The 23,611-nt window shown below is 37.5% G+C and overlaps 1 protein-coding gene across 3 annotated transcripts in view; it reads right to left on the bottom strand.

Moving 5' to 3' along the window:
• Nucleotides 1-23,330, bottom strand: part of LOC127416144 (transcription regulator protein BACH2-like) — a 163,311-nt gene extending 139,981 nt beyond the window's left edge. For 2 of the 3 annotated variants that reach the window (XM_051655306.1, XM_051655311.1), the window contains exons 1-2: nucleotides 23,051-23,330; nucleotides 9,024-9,317 (exon numbers count right to left, since the gene is read on the bottom strand). In XM_051655306.1, coding sequence (XP_051511266.1) covers nucleotides 9,024-9,089 — 66 coding nt within the window. In that variant the 5' untranslated portion in view covers nucleotides 9,090-9,317; nucleotides 23,051-23,330. The remainder of the gene's footprint in view (nucleotides 1-9,023; nucleotides 9,318-23,050) is intronic. The other variant, XM_051655308.1, reaches the window with a different exon arrangement.
• Between the last annotated feature and the right edge of the window lie 281 nt (nucleotides 23,331-23,611).

Raw genomic sequence — 23,611 nt, 5'->3', positions numbered from 1 at the left:
CTCTCTCTCTCTCTCTCTCTCTGTCTCTCTCTCTCTCTCTCTCTGTCTCTCTCTCTCTCTCTCATACACACACACACACATCCTTTTTTCTCCAATAACATGATAGAAACAGCCCAAGCTGTGATACTAGTAGTTCTGAAGTGATGTTTTTAAGAGGCTTGGCTGCATCATTTGGTTTGAACCAGCAACGTCAGATTCTGATCTGTCACGTAAGAAAGTAGTTCCATTCCATGCACAAATGTGTTTTTATGACCGTACTCATTTTTTCCTAATTTTTTACAATTTACTTGTTCATTGAACTGTTGTATATATCAATATCACACTTGCAATCATGCTATATGTCCCTAAATCAGCACTGCTGTGATTACCTGTGGCTGAATCACAGTGCTGATGTAGGGCCATATCACACTCTTGCTCGTGTGATATTGCTTAAATATATATATATATATATATATATATATATATATATATATATATATATATATATATATATATATATATATATTCTAACTCGATATTTTTGTCTTTTTTTCAAGTAAAAATTTCTAAATATTCTTAAAATATAACACATTTACTTCAGAAGAAAAATGCAAATAAATACATAAATAAATACTTGGCAAAAGGCCATGTGAAAATTCTTTACATTTCTCCTTTTGTGTTCCATGGAAGACAAAAAGCCATGCGGGTGAGTGAATAAAGAATAATGAAAGAATTTTCATTTTTGGTTAAACTATCCCTTTTGTCAATGTGCTTTAATAAATTTTGTCAATATGCTTCTCACATAAATGTGTCTTGTTTTAATGATATTAGATATTTTTTACCAGAAAAGTTTTTGCAGTGCAGCCCTCGCTTCTCCACCCCTTTACATCATTCAACACCCTCTCCCTCTATCTATCAGTGCAAAGTCGTGGTGTCTCTGTGTACATGGACTCACATGACTCAGCATCTCTGGCGGTCTGAATCCGGGCTCAACTTTGCTCTGTTTTTCCAAGGGGGAGAGAGAAAAAGAGTGTGGGTACGAAGAGAGAGGAGAATGACAGTGTGAAGTAGGGGGCTCTGGAGCATTGCCCCGAGCTGGCTCAAATTTTCCGCTTGTCAAGCCTGATGGATTTGGCTAAAAATAAAAGAAAGTGGGGGCCCACAGAGGGTGGATTAATGAATGAATGAACTCTGCAGCGGCTTTACCCCCTACTCCATCCAAAAAAACAAAAAAAAATCCCTGATAACCCTCTGCGGTGACTCTGAGACCTTCCTCCCTCGCTTTCAAACAAAGATGTTCTGATGCCAAGCATGGCTAAGAAAAGTGCATTCGAGAAACAAACGTTCCCCTTTTCCCAAAGCCCAGACAGTGAGAAAGCACAAGGGAGAAAGAGAGAGAGGGAGAGATGAAGAGGGGACACAAAAGGGACACAAAAGGGACAAAAAACACCCAAAAGCTGCAGGAAGACTTGGGTTTCCTCTGCTTTCATGAATCCCACCCCATTTTGCACACAAACTTACAAACTTACCATCAAGCTTAATGAATTACAAAGTGCAGCATAATATATCTGACACCTCACATGAAAAGGGTGGGAAAGGCTGAATCATGGGAAAATAATGCAGTCTTAAAAATAAGGCTGAAAAATCATGGGATGATGGTGTGCTGGTGTTCCCACCAGTATTCTTAACTAGCTTAACCAGCAAGACTTCCTTAGTTATCCAGTATCACCAGAAAGATCAAGCTGATCAAAAGCTTTGCCAGCTGGTGAAATATGATGGTCCACCAATTAGACCAGCACTCAACCAGCACAAATCAGCATAGACCAGCGTGCAAATCATCAAAAGGGATGGAAACAGAGAGTGAGATGCAGTTGTGTGTTAAAATTTTGCTTTAACTGTTAGACTGTACTCACATTAAAACCCCCTCAGAGAACTCACATGTTTAAATTCATCCCCTTTAAAGCACAGTTGCTTTAGTCATACATGCGAAGATGGATGTCCTCAGCCATTACGTTTCAACTTGCACTGTGTTTTTGAGCATCTCGGCCATGTGTTGTGTTCTAAAACAGTGTAAGTTAAAATATCTGCACGTTCCAAGAACCCTGCATTCTGTTCCATTCCACATCCACTACGTCCACGTCCATAGTAATATATTTAGAAAATGTATTGATTTTGCTACGTTTAATTGTTTAATGCCTCTCATTCACACTGAAACTGCGTTTTTTTCCACCAAAACTTTCGAAAATGCTCTTTTACCGCATACTTCGGAAAACGATGACATTCTCAAACTAAAACAAATTAGTTTGGATGTGGCCTAAGAATTGAATCTGATCAGGGTCAGGTGAACCTGAAACCTCTATTTATACAGGGTTTCTTTAAGACCAACTAGACGACTACTCATTCAGGCAACCCAAATTCAATTTTGAAAATATTTAGTTTTGCCCTAATCTTAACTGTTTAAACTCATGATACTGATCAAATCTGTGTTGGTTTTTGTTTATTCCAAGAAAGCTAATTAGACAAAAAGAGGAGAACAGCACAGCACCTGGTTACACCTGGCCTAAATGGTTACCCAAGAGCATCCTGAAATATCTTCCCTCACCTAATCTCATGGTGGGAGGTGATACATGATACAGCAGGGTTAAAAATAACCTCTCTCTCTCTTTCTACATGACCTTTCACTTTGTGCTCTCTTTACAGCCCAGAGCAGTGGAGGAAGCCTCAACATGCTGCTCTTTGACACAGCAGAGACTGTAAAGGGAAAATCCTCAAACCAAAACACACCCAGAACAGGAGATTGTGTCGTAGCCCATATTTTCTCACAAAAATAGCTGTAAAATGAACTCAATGGCTGGTGTCAAATTTGTCATTTATAAAAGAACTGAAGGAAGCAGCTGAAAAGGAGCTAGACTAGCCGACACAAAATGGTCATTTACGTATTGAATGCCATCAGTTATTTGGAAAGGTCCACTTGTCACATCACAATGTGCACAAAATATCAATTAAGGCTTCGGGATGCCATTGAAGGGTGTAATTATGATCCATTCATTAGGATAAAATGAAATGTTTCTTCTCGTACTTTTCTTGAAATCCATAAACCAGTGTGCATTTCAGTAATGTGATCTTTGGCAACTATAACCATCTGATTTCCCACATAACTTTTGCATTGCTGAATGGACATAAACATTTCCAAGTTCCATGACAGAAGTGCCAAAACACAGGGAAAGTGAACACTCCTCGGAGACCCAGCAAAAACAAACGAGCACGTGTTTAGTGAAATCTCGAAATCTTTGCGTTTATCCACTCATTTACCAGGCTTCAGAGCATTACATCAGAGCTGGGAGCCCCTGTGGCAGAGGGACCCTTCACTCATGTGGTTTCATCCATCAATGCCCTTTGATAGAAAAGAACGAAAGTGTGTGGGGGGGGGGGGGCATTTGTTTTCTTTGTAGAGCACAAGCGGAAGAGTTAAATCAATAGCTTTAGTCTGTGAATGAAACTCTGGAGGTGGTCTTTCACAATGTATTCTCCTGCTCACAAACAACGGACTCTGAGTCACGCCGTTTAAACAAGTCATTGCTCTTGGACATGGGAGAGAATAAGAAACACACTGTACAGTTCAGCCCTGACACAGCTGCACTGAGCATCTTAATCCATAGCATTACAACACACTAATCATTCTTTCCTTTATGTGCTTTTTCCCTTCTTTTACTTCATTGGCTGGCTTAAAATGAAACACACAAAGTAATGCGAGTTATGGTCCCCAATGACTACATAACCCTCATGTTCTGTTTAGGGTCTCAGGCTGTTTTAACAGTGCAAAAAATTTATAATTTAAGTGTCAGGTTGATGATGTTTTCTAATTGACCCTTCGCTAAGCTCTGCCCCACTTGGTTAAAATTGCTCGCTCTGACAAGCTCTGCAGAACTTCCCATTAGAATAAATGGGAGATAGCCGTGAACGGCACGGTTTTTGGCTAAATATTCTCATAAATGGAATGGATAATATTGTTACATGGTCTGGAATGAAGAGTGAAACTGCAAGGCATATTAATCTGATGTTTTTGTAAAACAAATTGTTAAATTTCACAGTAATTTGATTGAAAACTGTGCAGACTTTGAATCAGAATTGAGGCAAATGATCATCACTGTCACATAAAAAGAAACGGGGTCATTTCATGGTGATTCCACACCTGATAACAGTAGTGTAAGTGAACAGAACTGCTCATAACATCTCATAACATTCACTTTGATGCTATGAACTGTTAATTTACTAACACCTTTACTAAAACCTAAATCAATTCGTAAACGAATTAATGTTATGTTATTAGCTTTAATTTTAAAAGCAAATGTAGGTGTCCTTTGGGAATGAGGGCTGACATAGCATGCTCTTCTCTATATTTATTTAAAGATTAAACAAAAAGAAAGAAAAAAACACTGCATGTATCCTCTCCGGGTACATCATGTCACAATTAAAGTTGACTCAGCAACAATGTTTTTTAAATTTTTTGATAATTTCCATAAATTTCTGCTTAAAACTGCTCAAACACACATCACTCCCATAGGCACATATTGGAAAATAGCAAACGCAAGTCAGAGAAATGGCGGATGGCAACAGTTGCTAAGACAGGATTGGTCAGAAACGGTTTAAGGTGGGGCTTAGCTTAGCTAATTGTATAAACTAAATTTCAACTTGATAGCTTGCTTCTGTCCTCATTTAATCACCCTCATGTTGTTCTAAACTTGTATGACTTTCTTTTTTAGAGGAATACAAAAGTAGATGTTAGGCAGAATGTTACGGACTCACATATAATGAAAGTGAATGGTGACTGAGGCCACTGAATCGTTCCGCCTAACATCTCCTTTTGGGTTTCACAGAAGAAAGAAAGTTGTACGAGATTGGAACAACAGATTGGAACAACATGAGGGGGTGGGGACTATGCCTTTAAATTCTCTAATTGATGTACACAGTGTGATTGGTTTGATTTGATTAAGTCAGAGGAACACATTAAAATAATCTAAAGGGAAAATAAAAGTTCAAAATTAATATTATTTTTGTCACACACACATATCACTAGGGTCTCTAAACCCCAAACATAAAAAACATATCAATTTAGTCTTAATAAATCAAAGCAATTCTTTTAAAAGTCTTGCAGAGTTTGCGACTCCTCAATAGAGATGGGAGAGTGAAAAATAAAAACAAAAGCAGTGAACGCCTGCTGCTTTTCCTGCCACACAATCCAGTCATTCAAAGGCATTCCTGGTGCATGATGGGGGAAACTTCACCCACTCAGAGTTAGAAAGAAGTGCATGCAACATGCCTCACTACAACATGAACAATGTCCTCTTTCACTGCCTTCTCCCCATGCTGCACATGAAGAAAAGCAACTGGACAAATCACTGCCTAACACTATATGCACATACTGAGGATATAATGTAAACATGGTGCCACTTTTTTTTTTTTTATATTGTTCTTCATTCAGGTTTTGGATCACTACTCACTCAAAAGTGTTATAGTATCCATCCGTAAAACGGAGGAAGTCATGCCAAATTGACAATGTACAAATAGTCACAACAGTCATAATTCTGACAAAAACTTCACATGTACAAAATGAATCAATAAGTGTATTTACATGCACAATCTTACATAGATTATACTTCATAAGCCATTAATGTGTGTGATCATGTAAACACCTTAAACTGGCTTCCTTTGTCTGGGTAAGGTTATAAACAGTTAAAGCAAAAACATGTGCGTAACATTTGCATTAAAAGTGTGTGGGCAGGCTATTTCTCTGGAGCTGTCTTTACCAACCTAGTCTCATAGTTCTGAATCTTAATTCAGAATGAACGTTACTACAACCAAATTTTTGCAAACTAACTTATGTGCTGCGTTCCACGTTTCGCTGCAGTTTCCTGGTGAAATGAACACTTCAGGTGCTACAACAACTGTGTGTTTTATTTATTTTCACACAAATCACGTGTAAATGGCTGATTATGACTTTATAAACATTCTTTTTTTTTTTTTTGCACTATTACTCACACAGTACTATGTTATCATATCAAAACACTTGACTCATCATTTGAAAAACTATACATTTTAATGCTTGTATTACAGACCCAAATACAGGCACACACTTATTTCAAAGTGTTGGACTTTGAATCTCGGAAGACTGCGGTTCGAGGCTTCGAGCCCAGCCAAGCATATGAGCTGACATGAGACAAAATTGTCATAGAAGCGGCATGAAATGACGTGGTTGCTTCAGAAATTGTGCTTTTCATGTCGCATTTTATTTCATGGCACTATCGGTTAGGTTTAGGTGTTGGTTTAGGGTAAGGATGTCTGTTTTGTTCACCTCTCATTTGCTTTTGGAACACTATCAGTTAGGTTTAGGTGTTGTTTAGGGCAGGGCTAGTCAACTGCCGGCCGTGGGCCAAATCCGGCCCGCCAATCATCTTTGTCTGATTTTTGATCAAATTGTCTCACCATCTGAAATACCAGAGCGCTCTCTGTGCAAAACTCAGCATTCATAGGTGCGAGCCTCAGCAATCAGCGGTGAGTTTAACAATGCTCATTGGCACGTGCAACTGCATTCAGCCGTCATCAGTTTTGCGGACCTGAGTGTGCTTTTAAGCTTTTCTGACAATAGTTTAGTTACACTGCTTTGCTAAACATGGATCACACCGTTTAGGTGAGCATTTGATAGCGTCTTTTTCAACCGAATGTATTTATATAAAATTGCTTAGTTGTGTGGCGTGCAGTCAAATGTAAAGATGTAAAAAGTGATCACCGCAATTGTTACAGAAATGTTGTCAGCACATATGCACATTAGGCAACAAAAGCAATCGATTATGAAAACTGAACGTTCGAAGAAAATGCTCTGAAATGTTTGCTTTTATACACTATTCTTGAAGTGTCAAACAATCATGTCTCATCTGTTCAGGGTCTGTAGGGCATGGAAAAAAATTATAATGTAAAACTGAACCTGAAAATATCCTGGTTATATTTGGTTGTATATACAGCTGTAAGTCAGCCCTCTCAATCACGAACCGCATCAATTCAGTTTGTTCTTCTTTTGCCAATGATTACCTATACCTACACTGGTTATTGTGTGCAAATTCACAATATTTGCAGGACTATTTTTTTCCTCACAGAATAGGATGATACTTTGTAGAGAAAATGGAAGAATAGACATTTTCTAATTTTTTTTTTTTTTTTTTTTCCAAAATGAAAATTACATTTAAATGCATTCTTAAGTAAACATGACATATTTATATGACCATTGTTTTCATATGTGGGTTGATATTGTGAGAGGGCTTTAGCAGGTCTAAATGTTTCTCCTCAGTTTTAATAATTAGTAAACAATAGCCCTAAAATGTTAAAATGATTATTATGTTTGTTTTGTTTTTTTTGTTTTTGTCAAAGTTGATCAAAAATTATTTATTAGTTAAGAGTATATGTCATGTTTGTTCTTCAGCCAGATCTTATAAAGGAATTTATGACCAGACCTTAAACACTTATAATTCAATATACAGTATACCCTGTGACTATTTTAATATGAATAAATGCACAGTATTAAGGGTGTTTATTAAGTAACATTTTACTTGCGATGAAAATGCTAACTAAGGTAAATATAAAAAAATAAACATTTGATCCCCGCCTAGTTTTCATCTGGATAATCTGGCCCTCGCAAGAAAGTAGTTGAAGAGCCCTGGTTTAGGGTAAGGATGTCTGTTTTGTTCACCTCTCATTTGCTTTAAGAACACTATTGGTTAGGTTAAGGTTAAGGTTTAAGGTTAGGGAGGTACATTTCACTCCATCTTTTACTCATTTACCTCAATCTAATATTCACCTTAAAAATATTGTCTGATTATGACACAATTGTATTCACTTTTAGTGCCCCCTGCTGGACATTTCACTGAGAAACTGCAGCGAAACGTAATGAAAGCATGTATTTTAGTTTCGCAAAAATGTTGCCACATTCAAGTAATGTTCATGAGATCAGGCTGGTTTTTACAATGCAAAGCATAACAGTAATCACAATGGCAGGAAACAATGTATCACATGCTCAAATGTTACACGTGCACAGATGACAGAAAACTAGAATATTTCATTAGCAGGTTGAGCAATGACATAAATTCACAACCATTGCAGAACTTTGCATTAGCAGAAGGCGACAACCATGGTTGTGGTCACCACACTGCCTTTGTGTTCTTCTGCTTAACACCCAGCAATCTGCTCTCAACCTGTCAAAGCTAAGAACTTTCTACCCCCGAAACAGCAGCAGGTCAAGGCTGCATTACCAGCAGCTTCACCCCTCTAAGCTTGAGTCTCGGAGATTGAGTCTAATGACCCTGTCTCCATAGATTAACATAGTGAAAGTTGTTTTCAATATTGAGTAAATATTGCAGTCACTTCATGGATTTATTTATTTATATGGCTGATATTTGTAGCACCTTGAGAGGAAACTGTGAAAAGGAAGCTTTATTTCCTTTGCAAGACACTTTAGAAATGGAAGTGCGCAAACTGAGTAGAAAGAAAAACTTTAAGCAGTTTTCTTTATTTGAGCGATTTTACTCTCCAAGTTCCTTCTCTTCAAAATGGCAGACTTCCTAACTGAAACTAGACTCTAGATATGAAATGTTTAATGAAGATCTTTTTAAGATAGCAGTAGGTCATTCCACTTAGCTCTCTGTCCGATGATCTATTGGGGGACCAATAGTTCACAAGGACATTTTAGGAGACACCTGTTTTTTCCCCCAACATTTACCTGCCCCACAACTGACCTGATACCTCTGTGAATGTGATAAATGACCTTTTGTGGCATTTGGGTCTAATTAAATCAAGCAAAGTCTAAAATGGCTTTAAAATCACGTCCAACAACAAAACCAAAGATGACAGTAAACCCAAATATGGTAGCAAGACTCAAAAACAAGACTTCCATCTTTGTGCTTAATCATAAGGTGTACAATTAAATTTGAAGCAAAAAACAAAAAACATTAAATTCAAAGAAATCGTTCATGAACCACTAAAGTTTGATCACTCACAGTGGTTTGTTCCATTGTTTGACTGCTCTGAGGAGATGAGAATGGCAGCTCCGTGAGTGTTAGCATGCGGTGAGATGCTCCTGCGTGACTGTGGGATTCAGATGCATGTTGTGGTGCTGCGCCAGCAACAGCTCTTGGCTGGCGGATGGTGGGTTTTCGGGGGGTCGAAAGCACAGGCCTCCTCAGAGAAACGTTTCTCTGTGACTCACCAGTGTGGAGTAAGCTCCACCTCTGTCACACTAAAAAACGCCCCTCAGACTTCATTGACTGTAAACCTCAGCCATACTTCCGTTCCTGTAATGAACAGTGAATTTCTTATTATTATCTTTTCAAAAAACAACAAAACTACATCCTATAGGGCAAAACCAAAACCGATGGGCCACCTGTTTTAGATCGCACTTTAATTATTTAACTTTTGCAGCATGACACCAGAATCATTTGTGGAATCATGTCCTGTTTGAAAAATTATCTATATCAATTTCAGTCTCAAGAACAGTTTAAACTTTTTAAACTGAATTTTTCAGCAATTTGACCCCATGTTTGGAAACTTGTTAACTTGTACAGATTTCAGTGTGTCACTCAAAATTCCCCCTTAAGTTTTAAATGCATGTCAGACTAGTTTTAATGTGGACATATTGTAATCTGCTAACTAAGATTCTTTTAGGAATTTATGCAGGTAGTTTATTTCATTAGTTACAGTTACACCAACTGTGACTTGAAAATTATAAAGGCATGTCACAATAAATTAATGTATAAATTAACTTGTATTTGTATTCGACTTTTGGCCGTTTTTTTTATTTATTTATTTATTTATATATTTATTTTTTTGGACAGATTTAATTTTAGTGGTCCAAAATTTCCACTGACAAAAAGTGAAAAAGTTACCATAAACAGCATAAATTCATATACCTCATGAACCACATTAAGTTAAATGAAATAAAAAAATAAAATTATTTTAAAAAATTATAGTGACAGAATGTTCCCAAATACACAAAATAATTGTTAAAGATAAGTAATTTATGTAAAGACAATATATATACTAATTAATAAATAAAAAGTAAGAAATCCATGTAAAAAATACATTTAATCATAGTAAATTCATAATACATTTTTCCTGGAACAGGCTTCATGGAAATGTTTTGTTAAAGAGCATGTAGGTATGTGTGAGACAGCCTGTCGGAGAGGGTGAAATGAAACATCACCCCACATTTTTCTCTGCTTTTTTTTTTTTTTTTAACTTCTGCAAGTGCTTGCCTTTTGGCAAAAGTGGAGTCCTATATTGTAATACCTTCCATGTCTATGTCTATATGAGCAGACAAACAAACCTGACTTTCATAGACTTCTATGAATCTGCAAATAAACTTCACACAGTATAGCATCAAACTGCACAAATATCTTTAAAATGAAAATGTCTGAATTAAAACTGTATAAAAAACACACACATCTGTATCACAAATCACCACAAAAACCACAACGTTATGTTTTATGTTATTGTTATTGAAAGTGGATTTTTTAAAACTTGGATTAAAAATAATAAAGCAACAAAAAAATAGTTTTGTTTTTATTAAAGAATTTTAAGAAATTAATATCAAATGATCACATTTCATCCATAATAAAAATGCCCCCCCAAAATTATAATCTTGTTTAATTCAGAGTTATTACTGGTGCTTTTTTACACTACAAAAATATTTTTGCCTATTTTAAAGATTTACGCATTTCAATTTCATAACGAAATTTCATTAAATAGAATTATGTAATTTATAACAAAAATAAATTAATAAAACTTAAAATATTTAGTTTTATTTTTTATTATGATAAAGATTACTCAATTCAATTTGATGGAATTTTGTTATGAAATTGAAATGTTTGAATCTAATAATTATTTTTTGAGTGTACAGGCAATCTAACTAACCCATCCTTTTTTACACATGATCATTGTAGTTAAGAATTTTGTACTGTGGACAAAAACTATTTATTTAATCAAATTAACATTGTTCAATTAACAAAACATAGAAAAGCAATTATTCTATATTTCAATTAAAGGGCATGCACAGAAAAGCCATGCCTAAATAAAACAAAGTCATCTCATTCATTGCACCTCTAACCCTTGCAGCAATCTGAAAAAGTATTAGCAGTATCAGTCTAAGTGCAGTCTTATCTAGGTAATGACCAGTTTGGGGTTGCAATACATTTTCTTTCAAGTCACTCATCATTGGAATGGCTGGGTCTTGGACTCATTGACCTCTGCCAATTAAACCTGTCGACTGTAAGTTAAGGTCACAGCTATTGACTGCAGCCAGAGCTACAGGCACTTAAATCTGTCCATACATAAATGTGGACGGACCATTTCCATATCGGCTGCCTGATAAATTGAGCATGAATCTGACCAGCTGGTGGATCCATTTATGGATCAATTCACTCTTCTAATTCAACAGCTGTATTATATGGAGTGTCTATAGAACATTCTACGCTTTTGAGGTCTGTGGTTATGACCATTGCGCTCTCGGGTAAAGACGCTTTAATTGTGTCCTGTACACCTCACGTGAAGCTTCTCACCTCAGGCAAAGCAAAGCAGCATTCCATACGTCAAACTTAACTATATGACAGAGAATTATCAGTTACCATCTTTAATTTATTCCATTCTGCAAGTCTGCAGAACAGGGTGAAACATTGTTTCTTTCTACCTCAGTCTGTTCCTTATGCAGTTGTTTACCAGTGAAACATTCGGCAAAAAGATGTCAAATGTGGTGTTTTGTGAGTGTGCGTGTTTGTGTATGGTTGCTAAACTTCTGTAAAGTTTTGCTGAGGTAAATGATACTGTTGTTATGATTCACTGTAACTAGAGTTAACACAATGCAAAAAAACATATCTGCGAGAGATATATAAAAAAACAAAACAGAACAAAAAAAAAAGCTGACACGTTCTGCAAGCCACACTGCTGGAGCTCAACCAATAGGAGGTTCCTGCAAGGCAGTGTAAAGCCACCACCGGTGCACAGTGTTGATTTGGTAAAGACACGACCAATTTACTGTATGTTCGAGAAAGGAAGTGGTCACGCCACCCCTGCTGCTCCACGCCCACCTCTTACCCCTCCCCCCCACCACCTGTGCGAGTCTCACAGGATGCACACACACTTACACACCTCCAGCTGCACAAAGAGTAAAACCACATATCATACTTGTTTTTATTCATTCACACCCCAAAGCCCCAAAAATCTTTTATTTCATCCAGAGACCGTAAAGAGTCTCTCAGACAATAAACTTTTGGTTTGCAAACTGTTCTTAAGATACTACATGTTAACAATCAAAGTTGATACAAACTGAAGTCATTATGTGGAAATGATTATTTAATTCACTAAAAAACACATGAAAGGACAAATCTGAACATGTGTACCAACAAACTTATTTTTACTTATATTTTTTTCTATATGTTAAAATACTTTCCCCTATCAGAGTTTAAAATGTAGTCAACTATAAGTAAGCAATTTTTAGGTTGATTTCCCAAATAAAATATAAACACATTGGTGCCATCAAAACATTTCCAGCCAATCTCATTTCAAGTCATATTTATTTTGAAGATGGCGAAAGTATGAGATGGCGAAATCATAAGAAATTGTACAAGAAATCATACAACTTTTACTCACACAGTGAAAAATATACCAACCAACAAAAATTTCTCTCATTATTTACTCATCCTTATGACAGCCCAGATGTGTATGACTTTCTTTCTTCTGCAGAACACAAATTATGATTTGTATAAGAATATTTCAGCTCTCTAGGTCCATACAATGCAAGTGAATGGGTGCCAACATTTTGAAGCTCCAAAAAAAAATCACAGCATAAAAGTAATACAACCGACTTCAGTGGTTAAATCAATTTTTGGTGTGTCAAAAGTTTTGCCACCCATTCACTTGCATTGTATGGACCTAGAGAGCTGAAATATTCTTATAAAAATCATAATTTGTGTAAGTCATACACATCTGGGATGGCATGAGGGTGAGTAAACGATGAGAGAATTTTCATTTTTGGGTGAACTATCCCTTTAAGTATGATCCAAATCATATGATACGGTCATCTCCTACGAATTATTACGAGTTGTCATGAGACTATGTAGACATTCCTCTGAAACACTGGCTCAACCAATGCTGTGAATTTAAGTCTGTACCAATGGAAGGCAGTGGGAGTGTTTGGGAAACCTGGGAAAGCAAATCAGTATCTCTGCTATTTCTTTTGGTAACACTAGTGGACCGTGCAGAAATAGATTTTGGAATAATAATATTTGGAATAATAGAATTCCCTTAATGGCCACACACAAAAAGTATCATGTGGTTCATTAAACTAAAAAAAGGGTGATGAAAGCTGTACAACTACAGCAGTCATTGCATCCATCACTCCTCTACAGTGTTAAACACTGCTGACTTGTTTACACTGACCTCTGTAGAAGGATTATTATTCATTCATAATTATTCATACAAGCATACATCATCCACAGATGTTTCTAATAGGCTGTGGTGTAAAACATCCTCCACACACACACAATGGAAATGTTTTGTCTGTCTACGAACGTTTCTGATGTGCAAAGCAATACAAATAAATCCGTCTGGGAGGAATTCAGACCTTTGCCAGAACCAGCATTGCCTCAGAGAGCACTCTGACTGCTGAGTCGCTCTGGCAAATGGAAAACAACACAGCGCACAGAGGTCACACCTGTTGCCCTTCCTCTGTTTCTTGCACTCTCTCCGTCTCCCATTCTCTTTGTCTTGCTGTCTCTCTCTCAAACAATGATCTCACCCACTTACCAGGAATTCGCTGATTGTTTTAAATACTTTCCACTGTTGTGGACTCAAGTCACTTTTTCCCATCGACTAGAGCAGAAAAATGGCAGTGGGGGAAAGAAAATGACCTTGACAGGAAGTGTCATGCTTCGTATCTAGAATGCCTGAGACAGTTCATTCAGGCTCTCAGCCGACATTGTTTTAACAACACACTCTCACAGCGAAATCATAAGGATTGGTACGACTTTTCTAAATTTGGCTAATTCATATGATATCGTACGACTGCATTCGTATGAATTCGTACAACCTTCACTAGAGCCAATGATGTCGCTGGACATCGCTTTTATCTGATACGTGACAATTACTTGCTTCTGTCACACACAGCTTCCTATCATGTTTACACACTCTATTGATTGGTTAAGTTTAGATAAGGGGTTTGGGTAAGGTCATAATATTAATAAGCATGTCCTTGACACCTCGCACGCAGAACTCACGCTTACTTCCGCATTACACATCCGGGCATTTGCACGTGATGAAATCATACGAATTCATACGAACAAAATCATATGAAATCATACAAAATAGTCAACTCGTAAAACATGCACACATTTTCGTGAGATCGAGTTGTGTTTTAAACTACTGCTGTTCCATAAAGCACAGTCCCCTTGCAATTTAGTACACAGTAATGGAGTGAAAGAGAGAGGTCAAAAACATCTACTAAACATTTCTGTGCAAGTTATTGTTGGCTGCAAATCTAAGGAATCCATAAATGAAACAAGTTGCCAAAGTACAGGAATGGAGGGAACTGTCTCTATTGTTTTTTTGTGTCTGACTCAAAACCATTTCTCTAACGATGAGTGTGGAGACTTTCACAGCTGTGGTATGCATCCAATGACGCACTTATGGAGGAAATAAAAAAATTACGCCTGTATAAACCTTCCTTCTCATGGCACAGACACTCAGATGGGGTACTTCTCAAAGTTTGAATAATTCAGACAAAATGTTTTGTGGTGTTGGGGGGTGGAGGTTGGCTAGGGTGTTCTACTGGCTAATCTGGCATGAAAAATGTATGGCAACATTTTCACATTTTCCCTAAAATACTGTATTTTTCATATGTGCTGAAATATGCAGGGAAGGTTTTAACACCATGCAAGTCATCCTGACAGACTGGGGAAAAGGGGAGAAAAGAAACAACAAAACACATTTTCCAGGGTGGTCGACACTAGTGTGTGTGTGTGTGTGTTTGGTACGTTGTGTGGTATGTAGGTTATATTTAGACTGAGCATCAATATTGACACGGCACACTGGATATGACTCATCTGTACCAACACAGGCCAGTGACACCCCTGCCCACCCTCGCAGGTTTCCTTAAGTCCTATTGTGGTGCAAAATCATGTTTCTTTGTGTGTGTGTGTGCGTTAGGTTTCGCCCTGCATTCTGGAGACCAGCCAACAGTCCCCACGAGGAAAACAGCTTAATAAACAAATTAAAGGTTTACGGGTTTTAGGTTAGGGTAAAGAAAATATCATTAGCTCAGTAAAAAAACAATAGAGTTCAATAAAAAGTCCTCACCATGATAGAAAAACAAATGTGTGGGTTTAATTATAAATATTATATATATATATATATATATATATATATATATATATATATATATATATAAATAATTACTTAGCCATAGTTTGGGGACAAATTTGCTATATATGACAAAACCTCCCAATGAGGACATTTAGGGACATACTCAAATCGAAAATCGATTCATAAATAATAATAATTAAAAATAAAATTTATTAAGAAAATCAATTAATAAATAATATATTTTTATATAGAAAACAGATTAATATATAAAATAAATATATTTAAAAATGGATTTATAAATAAAATACATATTTCTATTTAGAAAATATTTTTAATATGCTCTTTTGTATTTAGAAAATCAATTCATAAATAATATAATATTTATTAAAATATAAAATATGTTTTTTATGTATTCATAAATAAAATACATATTTAATTTACAAAATCGATTCATTTATAGAATAATATAAATGTTTGGTTTTTTTAACTTAAAATATTCATAAATATATATATATATATATATTTCTAAAAATGCAAAAAGTTTTCTTTTTGGTGCTGGGGTTAGGGTATCTATACTAATTAAGTTTATTTTTATATAAAAAAAGTTTATGGTATGTCCACATTTAGATAGCTAGGTAAACTGTGTATGTGTGTGTTGCATTCTGCAACTGTGTGTTAATGCATTGTAGCTGGTGTGTGAAATGTGCGTGCATACGGTTATGTATGTATATGTGTATATATATATAAGTATGTGGAATAGCCCGAGGCTGTGCCTGGCCCACATTCACAGCAGCTCTTTTAGTGGCTGTTTTGCAGGCAGTACAGAAACTCCTGCATGCTTCAGTCAGGTCACTGATTGCTTGTGTGCCATTTCTGGAGACAGCAGGACTGTAACATTTGAAGCTTAAGGCTTCAGAGCAGCCAAGCATTGATAAGCTGGCCTAGAGATTTCTGCAGCGACTTACTGTAAGTGTGTAAAAAGACTAGGGTGGAAAGAGAGTCTCAACATAGTGAGCTGTCTGTTAAACCGAACTTCTTTATTGTTAGTGAGTCAGCAGTTGGACCTAACTGCTCTATCTAGAGAGGACAAAATGAGTAAGCCTCATTTTGGTCAAAAGCTTCTATTGGTTAAACTCCCACTCTGAAAATAACAGCAAGAAGATAAGGAGAGGAAAGAAATGTCTGGCATATTGGGAATGTGAGAATAAATGGATTGAAGACTCAGCGTAAAAACAGTTCCATGAATGAGTGCGTGAATGAACTGAAATGACTTTATGGAAGTGTTGTGAAGTAGTGAAAGATGGTAAAAGAGAGTGATAGTGGTCTCTAGTTCTACAGGGTTCTCCATTTGCAGGGCACATGTGACTCAGCAGCTGCAAACATGAATATTCTGACAGGGATGACAGCTCCAAATTTAACTGTAGAACAAACACACACACACCCCCCACAGACAGGGCAGCTCCTCCACAGAAATATCCATGAATGCACTTAGCTTTCTACATATATGGGCAGTTTGTATGATAATGAAACAAAAGAAAGCCAGTCTATGCCAACAAACTTGCTTAAGTACACACACAGAATTCAAAACCGGGAGGACGACACCCTTAAACGGTGAAACCAAACTTGTCTTCAATTGAAACAAAGTAGTTTCACAATACCACATAAGTCAGTATAGACACCTGACACAGAAAACAGAACTCTAGCAAAACCAACAAATAGACATGATGTGCTGTCATAGTATGCACTATGAAACTTATCAGGTTGATCTAAAAATTGCAATATCTGAAATGGCATTTCGCTCCTGATTGTTTCTAAGACAGGTGTGGCTAGTTTCCATGTTCTCTTTACAAATTTAGAATAACTTTGAGGTGAAGTGTAAAAATAAACACAGAAATCGCTATAAAAACTTGCTTACAATGCTCACTGCCACAACAATGATTACTAAAAAAAAATGTCCAATGATAATTTGTTGTCAAGTCAACAGGGTGTTAAAGGAATGTTCTGGGTTCAGTACAAGTTAAGCTCAATTGACAGCATTTGTGGCATAATATTGATCACCATGAAAATTAATTTTGTCTCGTCCCTCCTTTTCTTTAAAAAAAAATTTGGGTTCCAGTGAGGCACTTACAATGGAAGTGAATGGGGCCAATTTTTGGACATTAAAATGCACTCCGTTTCAAAAGTACAGCCACAAGACATAAAGGATATGCGAGTAAACATGATTTTAGTGTGATAAAATCGCTTACTAACTTTTTCTGTGTAAAGTTATAGCCAGTTTTACAACTTCTTTACCATGACGATGTAATGTCAACAAACGCTAAAACGACTGTAAAAATGACGATTTAATAAACGACTTTACAGCTCAAATAATACACAAGTTTTAATAGAAGAATTAATGCAAGTACGTTTATAAAATTATAAGCTTATAAGTGTTTTAACCCTCTAAAAATTGGCCCCCATTCACTTCCATTGTAAGTGCCTCACTGTAACCTCGATTTTTGCTTTTTTTAAGAAAAGCAGGGACGAGCCGAAATTAGTTTTTTGTGGTAATCAACATTATGCCACAAATGCTGTCGATTGAGCTTAACTTGTTTTGAACCCGGAACAGTCCTTTAAGCAAAATAAGTTACTATGTTTACATGCACATAAAAAGTTTGATTTCAATTGGATTAAAAAAAAACTTTAGATCGTACCGGTCCAATTTTGCAATTTCGGACTAATAGACCTAGATAATGCAATTGTAGCTTGGTTTCAGCCAGCATGTATACGCATTAATCTGAGCACAATTGGCCTTTGCAATGTGCGTGTGCTCTGAAAGACAACGGTGATGTGTGACGTGTATTTAACACATCCTCACCTGAAATCCTTCCTTCAAATAATCAATTACACATTGTGTCATACTTGGAAAGGCAGATGAAGACTGTAGCAGCTCTACTACGCAAAACCCCACTGTAGCTCGATTATAACTGCACATGTAAACATACTGACTGTGGTGACACAAACAATGCCAAAGTCATGGGTTTGATTCCCAGGGAATGCATAGCCTGATAAAATGCTGTGTCACTGTGGATAAAGTGTCTGCCAAATGTGTAAATGTTAATGATCTAAACTTAAAAGTCTCAGAACATCTTGCTTATACTGAAAAAGTGATAAATGAGAGGGACAGCAGAATGGGAGAGGTTTACTATGTGTGAGAGAGGCGGTTAGTATCAAAACAGCAGCTGTGCTGTGTGTTTACTGCTCGCTCTAAAGCTGGGGCCGCCAGGAGGAAGCACCAACAATCACACACACGTCATCCATTAATAACTACGCACATAAATATGAAGAAATAATGCAATAATCCAAACTTAACATTGTGTTAATTCAACAGTCAGCACAACTCTTAAAGTGGAATTGTCTTTCTACATGCTGCTGTAGGGCAGAGAGAGTTTTGACTGTTACGGAATTCCTGATGTGGTTTTTATGGGCTTCCACTGAGTCAAACGCTTCCACTATTCCACCCATAAACTTCCTGCTCGTTGGTGCTTGTTGTTTTTAACTGGGGCTCAATTCAGGCCAGATGTGGACCTGCCTGCCAATCTTTTTCATTTATTTGTTTATTTGTGGGGGTTTTTAACTCTGTTTTAAAATATTGGATGGCAGAATGAACAGGGAAAGCAAAGTTACATTCAGTCAGAAACCTTGGGGTAAGCTGTTCAAAATGCCAACTTTGTCAAGGTCAAGAAAGATGGGGAAGACTTCACTTGGATGGAAAGATTCATAAGCTGACTGAAGTAGCAACGGAGGCAGACAATCCCAAAAATCCCAGAGCAAAACAGTCCAATCAGGTTTTTGCCTGTGGCAAGTGCCAGAAAGATTTGCCTTGGCACAAACACTAATTAAGGAAAACACACACACAGAGATTCCCTTGACTGTTCCCCAGCCTGTGCGTTTGTGTGCCACAACAGACAGATTCCATCACATTCTGCACAGTGACTGATGATGCCAATCACAGCAGACTGGTCCCACAGTAAAAATCGGAAACAGTCGATTGACTTTTCTTTAGCAAAAATTGGTCTGTGCTTACCGAAATTCGAAACTCTCAGTGGCCGTACTCTGTTGTTGGCCGTATGGGCATGTGTGAGCTCATTTTCCAGGTGAGATTTCCACAGAGGGGCAATAAAAGCAAGTTGTGAAGCAAGTTGTTGTCAGCTGTACAGGCAGTAATACAGTGAAGAAAAAATGCATATTTTATAAACTGTACCCCCAACCCAAACCTCAAATCTAAACCTAACCATCAGTGGAGTAAAAATGCAATGTTAGAGGGAAAAAATGCAACCTTGGAATCACACTCGTCATTGATTACGCGAACGCAGTTACTTCCTGGTTTCATCACAGTATACGAACCCAGGTCTCCCACGCTGCTGATGCAACACGTTTCCAGTCACACCACCAGGGAAGGTAAACACAATGGAGTCGATGCAAACAATGTGGCCAATCCTGGGGTACCAGAAGTATTCTAAGCAACATGCTGAATTCCTGTGTGATTATGTTGATCACAGTAACCCAAAATGCTATCTGAGAACAGAAGAAAAATAAACCCTCTGAACTTAAATGGCTCGGCTCAGCTCTCTCTCTCTCTCTCTCTCTCTCTCTCTCTCTCTCTCTCTCTCTCTCTCTCTTTCCTATTCTCCCTCTCAGAGGCTGGAACTCGGTCAAACATGCCTTAGTGCTGACGTGGGACAGCTATGGGAACATGTTTTCATACCCAAGGCTCTTATTCTCTCTGCAAAGAGCTTTACTGGTTGGCTTTTTCAAACAGGCAAGACAGAAGAAATGCTAAAACAAATCTGTACCAGAACACTTTGAATTGTTCTGCATCCTCATCCATACTAAGCTACTATGATGTGTGGGTGTTTAAAATACACTTAATCCAATTTCAATCATTAGGGAGTAATGAGGTTGAAATAAAATATCCCTGTTTATTTTCCTACTCTAATGTTACTCACTGCCATCAGTAAAGTCAGTAACAGTGGGCAAGGCTCTTTTGAAATATTATTGCTATTGCATGTAAGTTCATGAATCATCCACATGAGAATACATAGACAAAAACCTGCAGTTAAACTGTTCCCTGATCTTGAATGGAATACATTCATTAAGTAACAGAGTTTTGATTCATACTTTAATTGTCAGACTATTTTCATTTTCTAAAAAGAAACAACGATCAAACAAATATAAGTAACACAATACATTCATTTTAAAAAGTCAAATGTTAATCACTACTATTTTTAGGGAATTTGCTGCAACATAATAAATTCATCCATGATCATCTGATCAGTTGTGAACAAGAAAGCAAATTCATGAGAGAATATCATGAGCAGAGAACATGCTGAGGGGTGGAAAATCACTAATGGAGGGGGATATTAATGAAGCTGATAATTAAGCTGTATGCACACTCAGGGTCAGGCAGACTCATCCTCCCTCAGAATATGATTTCATCACGAGTGCTGACATGGGCATTTCTCCACACAGATATTTTTATTTAGGCAACCTACTGTTAGCGTCATATACCCTTCAGGTAAAACAGCTTATTAATTTACCATAAGGCAAGCAATAGACATGTGTACAGGCCACATTAACTACGGCTCAGTTTAAACCATCTGCTGATAAAAGACAAATGTATAACGGTGATAAGCTATACATCACGGGATGGACTGTGTTGAGCTTGAACGCACCAGACTGTAAAGAACAATGGCGTCATATCTGCTGCAGCACGAGATTATGCACACGTGGTCTTTACGTTCATAGATCTAGAAACGTAAAATCCAATTCATTTCAAACAAGACAAAAAGTCGTCTTTCGCTAACTATGGTTTGCTATACATTATACAGGAGCACAGTTAGAAAGTGAAGGGAGCGTAAACAGTTGTATAAAGGGACAAGTGTAGTCAATTTTATTCATAGGATATTACTCATTATAATTTCATTCATCGCAAAGATTCTTTACAAAACGCTGTGCAGTTCAACACAAATCAGCATGTCATGTATTTGAAGCAAAAGAAAAAAAAATAAGCCTGGATGATTCACGAGCGCTGCAGACAAAGGAATGCACGCGCAGCTCAAACTGCTGTATCACCTCATTTCAAATGCCCTGGTGATCACGTTATTTTTACCTGATTCATCCAGACACTTGTCAACTCACTATGTAACCCGAATTAATTAAATAACTGAATTAATTTAGTCATTCTGTGCTGGGGCTCCTGGGCAACAACAAAAACGTAAATAAATCAATGTATGGCTTTTTGGTATCAATGTGTGTGTGGGTTTACATAATGTAATTTTAAGCGGGAATGTTGCACGTTTAATTGATGCTTTTAAACCTTGAGATAAAACCGCCAAGTCATTCATAACAACGTAGATAACAACTTTTACAAAACCGAGCGATAAGAAATTAAAAATTAAAATCAGTAGCGTTCATTTACAGATTATATGCTAGTTATCTACAATAACAGAAGGGTCAGTAGCAAGCACACGCTTACAACCATCTCTGCCGTTTCCGTTAAATTAGTCATATTCTTCAATGCGTAATTTAACGTGCTAACTCGAAACACCTGCCCAAGTTCATTGGCGATCCAGCATTCCAACGCGTTATTTGAGGAGGCTGCATCGTTCCTTTAAATGGTAGTCTCGGATAATCGAGACGTTTGCGTTTGGCTGCTCAGCCAAATAAGGGTCGCAATTCCTTACACAGCAAATATTCTGCTGATTTTATGGGGATTAATAAGCGTGTGTAATGTACTGGCTCTGGTGTACATCAGAGATGTGCTGCGCAGAACAAAGAGCTTGCTTCCCATTTTTACAGCCTATTGCAGTAAGCACATTTTCTTACTAGCCCTGTATTTGTATCCGTCTGTTCTTTGAAACAGCGATGAGCTGACAGCTACCATACTACCTGCCACTATTCTCCAAATTACATCCTCCGGAATGATTAACAATAATAATCGGTATGATCTTCATTATAAATAATAATGATAATCATAAAAAAGCAATCAAATGACAATATGGTATTACAATTAATATTAGCAGTTGTCACTGCCATTGGAAATAATATTAATAGTGTAGGCTACTGTAGTCACTTTTGCAATAAGAAATAACAGACTTGGTTTTCCAAGATATCCATTCATTGGGAAGAAAAAGGGATGAAGGCGGGAATCTACACTGGGGGTCTCCGTCGTTATGTTCCCCCCGTCTTGATCGGTCAAGGCCGAGTGACAACTTCTTTTCTTTAGCGAAAACAAGAGCCATGCCTGACTCCTCCTCCCCCCGGGATCGCAACGCATCCCGCTACTACCAAACACGCTCGAACGGAGCACCGCTCACTATTGTCAGTGCTGCACAACAGGATGTGGTAACCTTACGTTACCGTTTAAAAGGGAGTGTGTGTTCACGCCGACCACAAAATTGAACCAGCTGAAGTAAACCCAAACATGCATGCTGTCTAGTTTCCCCCCCCTCTCTCTTGTGTATTTGCATGTATATTGTGTCACAACGTCTCTGAAATAGCCCACTCAAAAGCACAAGTTCGGAGCTACACATTTCCCTTTATGACAGACCGTCTATTTTTAATAGCTCTGATGCAGGAATCACTTGTAACAGAGGACACATCGACCAAATAGCAAAATAATCATGCAACTCACCTTCAGATTTTAGCTTTTTTCTTATGATCCAGCCCTTTTGTCCGTTTACCAAATATTGTTTTTTTTTTTTTTCTTCACATGATGACTTCCTTGCAGACTCCTAAAGCCCCCGGGCTGCAGAGAGATCACGTTTTGCGGTACACGCTTTAAATATTTATTTTCCTTCACGAGGTAAAAGCACGTTTGTGCTTGTAAAACTGTTGTATTTCTTCGGCAGATGTGTTTATGTATGTAAATGTGTGTGTGGTGATCTATGCAGCGTGTGGCTCCGTCTCCTCTGTTTGTTACTCTCGAATGGAACGCCTACTCTCTCTCAATCGCTACATTGTTGACATTCGCGAAGTGACGTCACCCTGTCCCTCATTCACAACATAGCGCGCGGTGCGCATTGCGTTGCTGTCTTCTGTGGTAAGGCACCATACTCCAAATATGTACGCAGCCACGGTTCGTGAATTAGAGTAGCGGGGACGCGCGCTACGCATGTTCTAAAGCCAGTTTCACAAGTGCAGGCTGATCCTAGTGTCTGTGAGTTGGACTGAAAAGACCCACGTCACGACTGAT

Source organism: Myxocyprinus asiaticus, chromosome 25 (assembly GCF_019703515.2).
Source record: "Myxocyprinus asiaticus isolate MX2 ecotype Aquarium Trade chromosome 25, UBuf_Myxa_2, whole genome shotgun sequence".
Taxonomy (NCBI): Eukaryota; Metazoa; Chordata; class Actinopteri; order Cypriniformes; family Catostomidae; genus Myxocyprinus; species Myxocyprinus asiaticus.
Note: the sequence above shows the minus strand (reverse complement) of the source record. Positions and strands in the feature narration are given on the sequence as shown.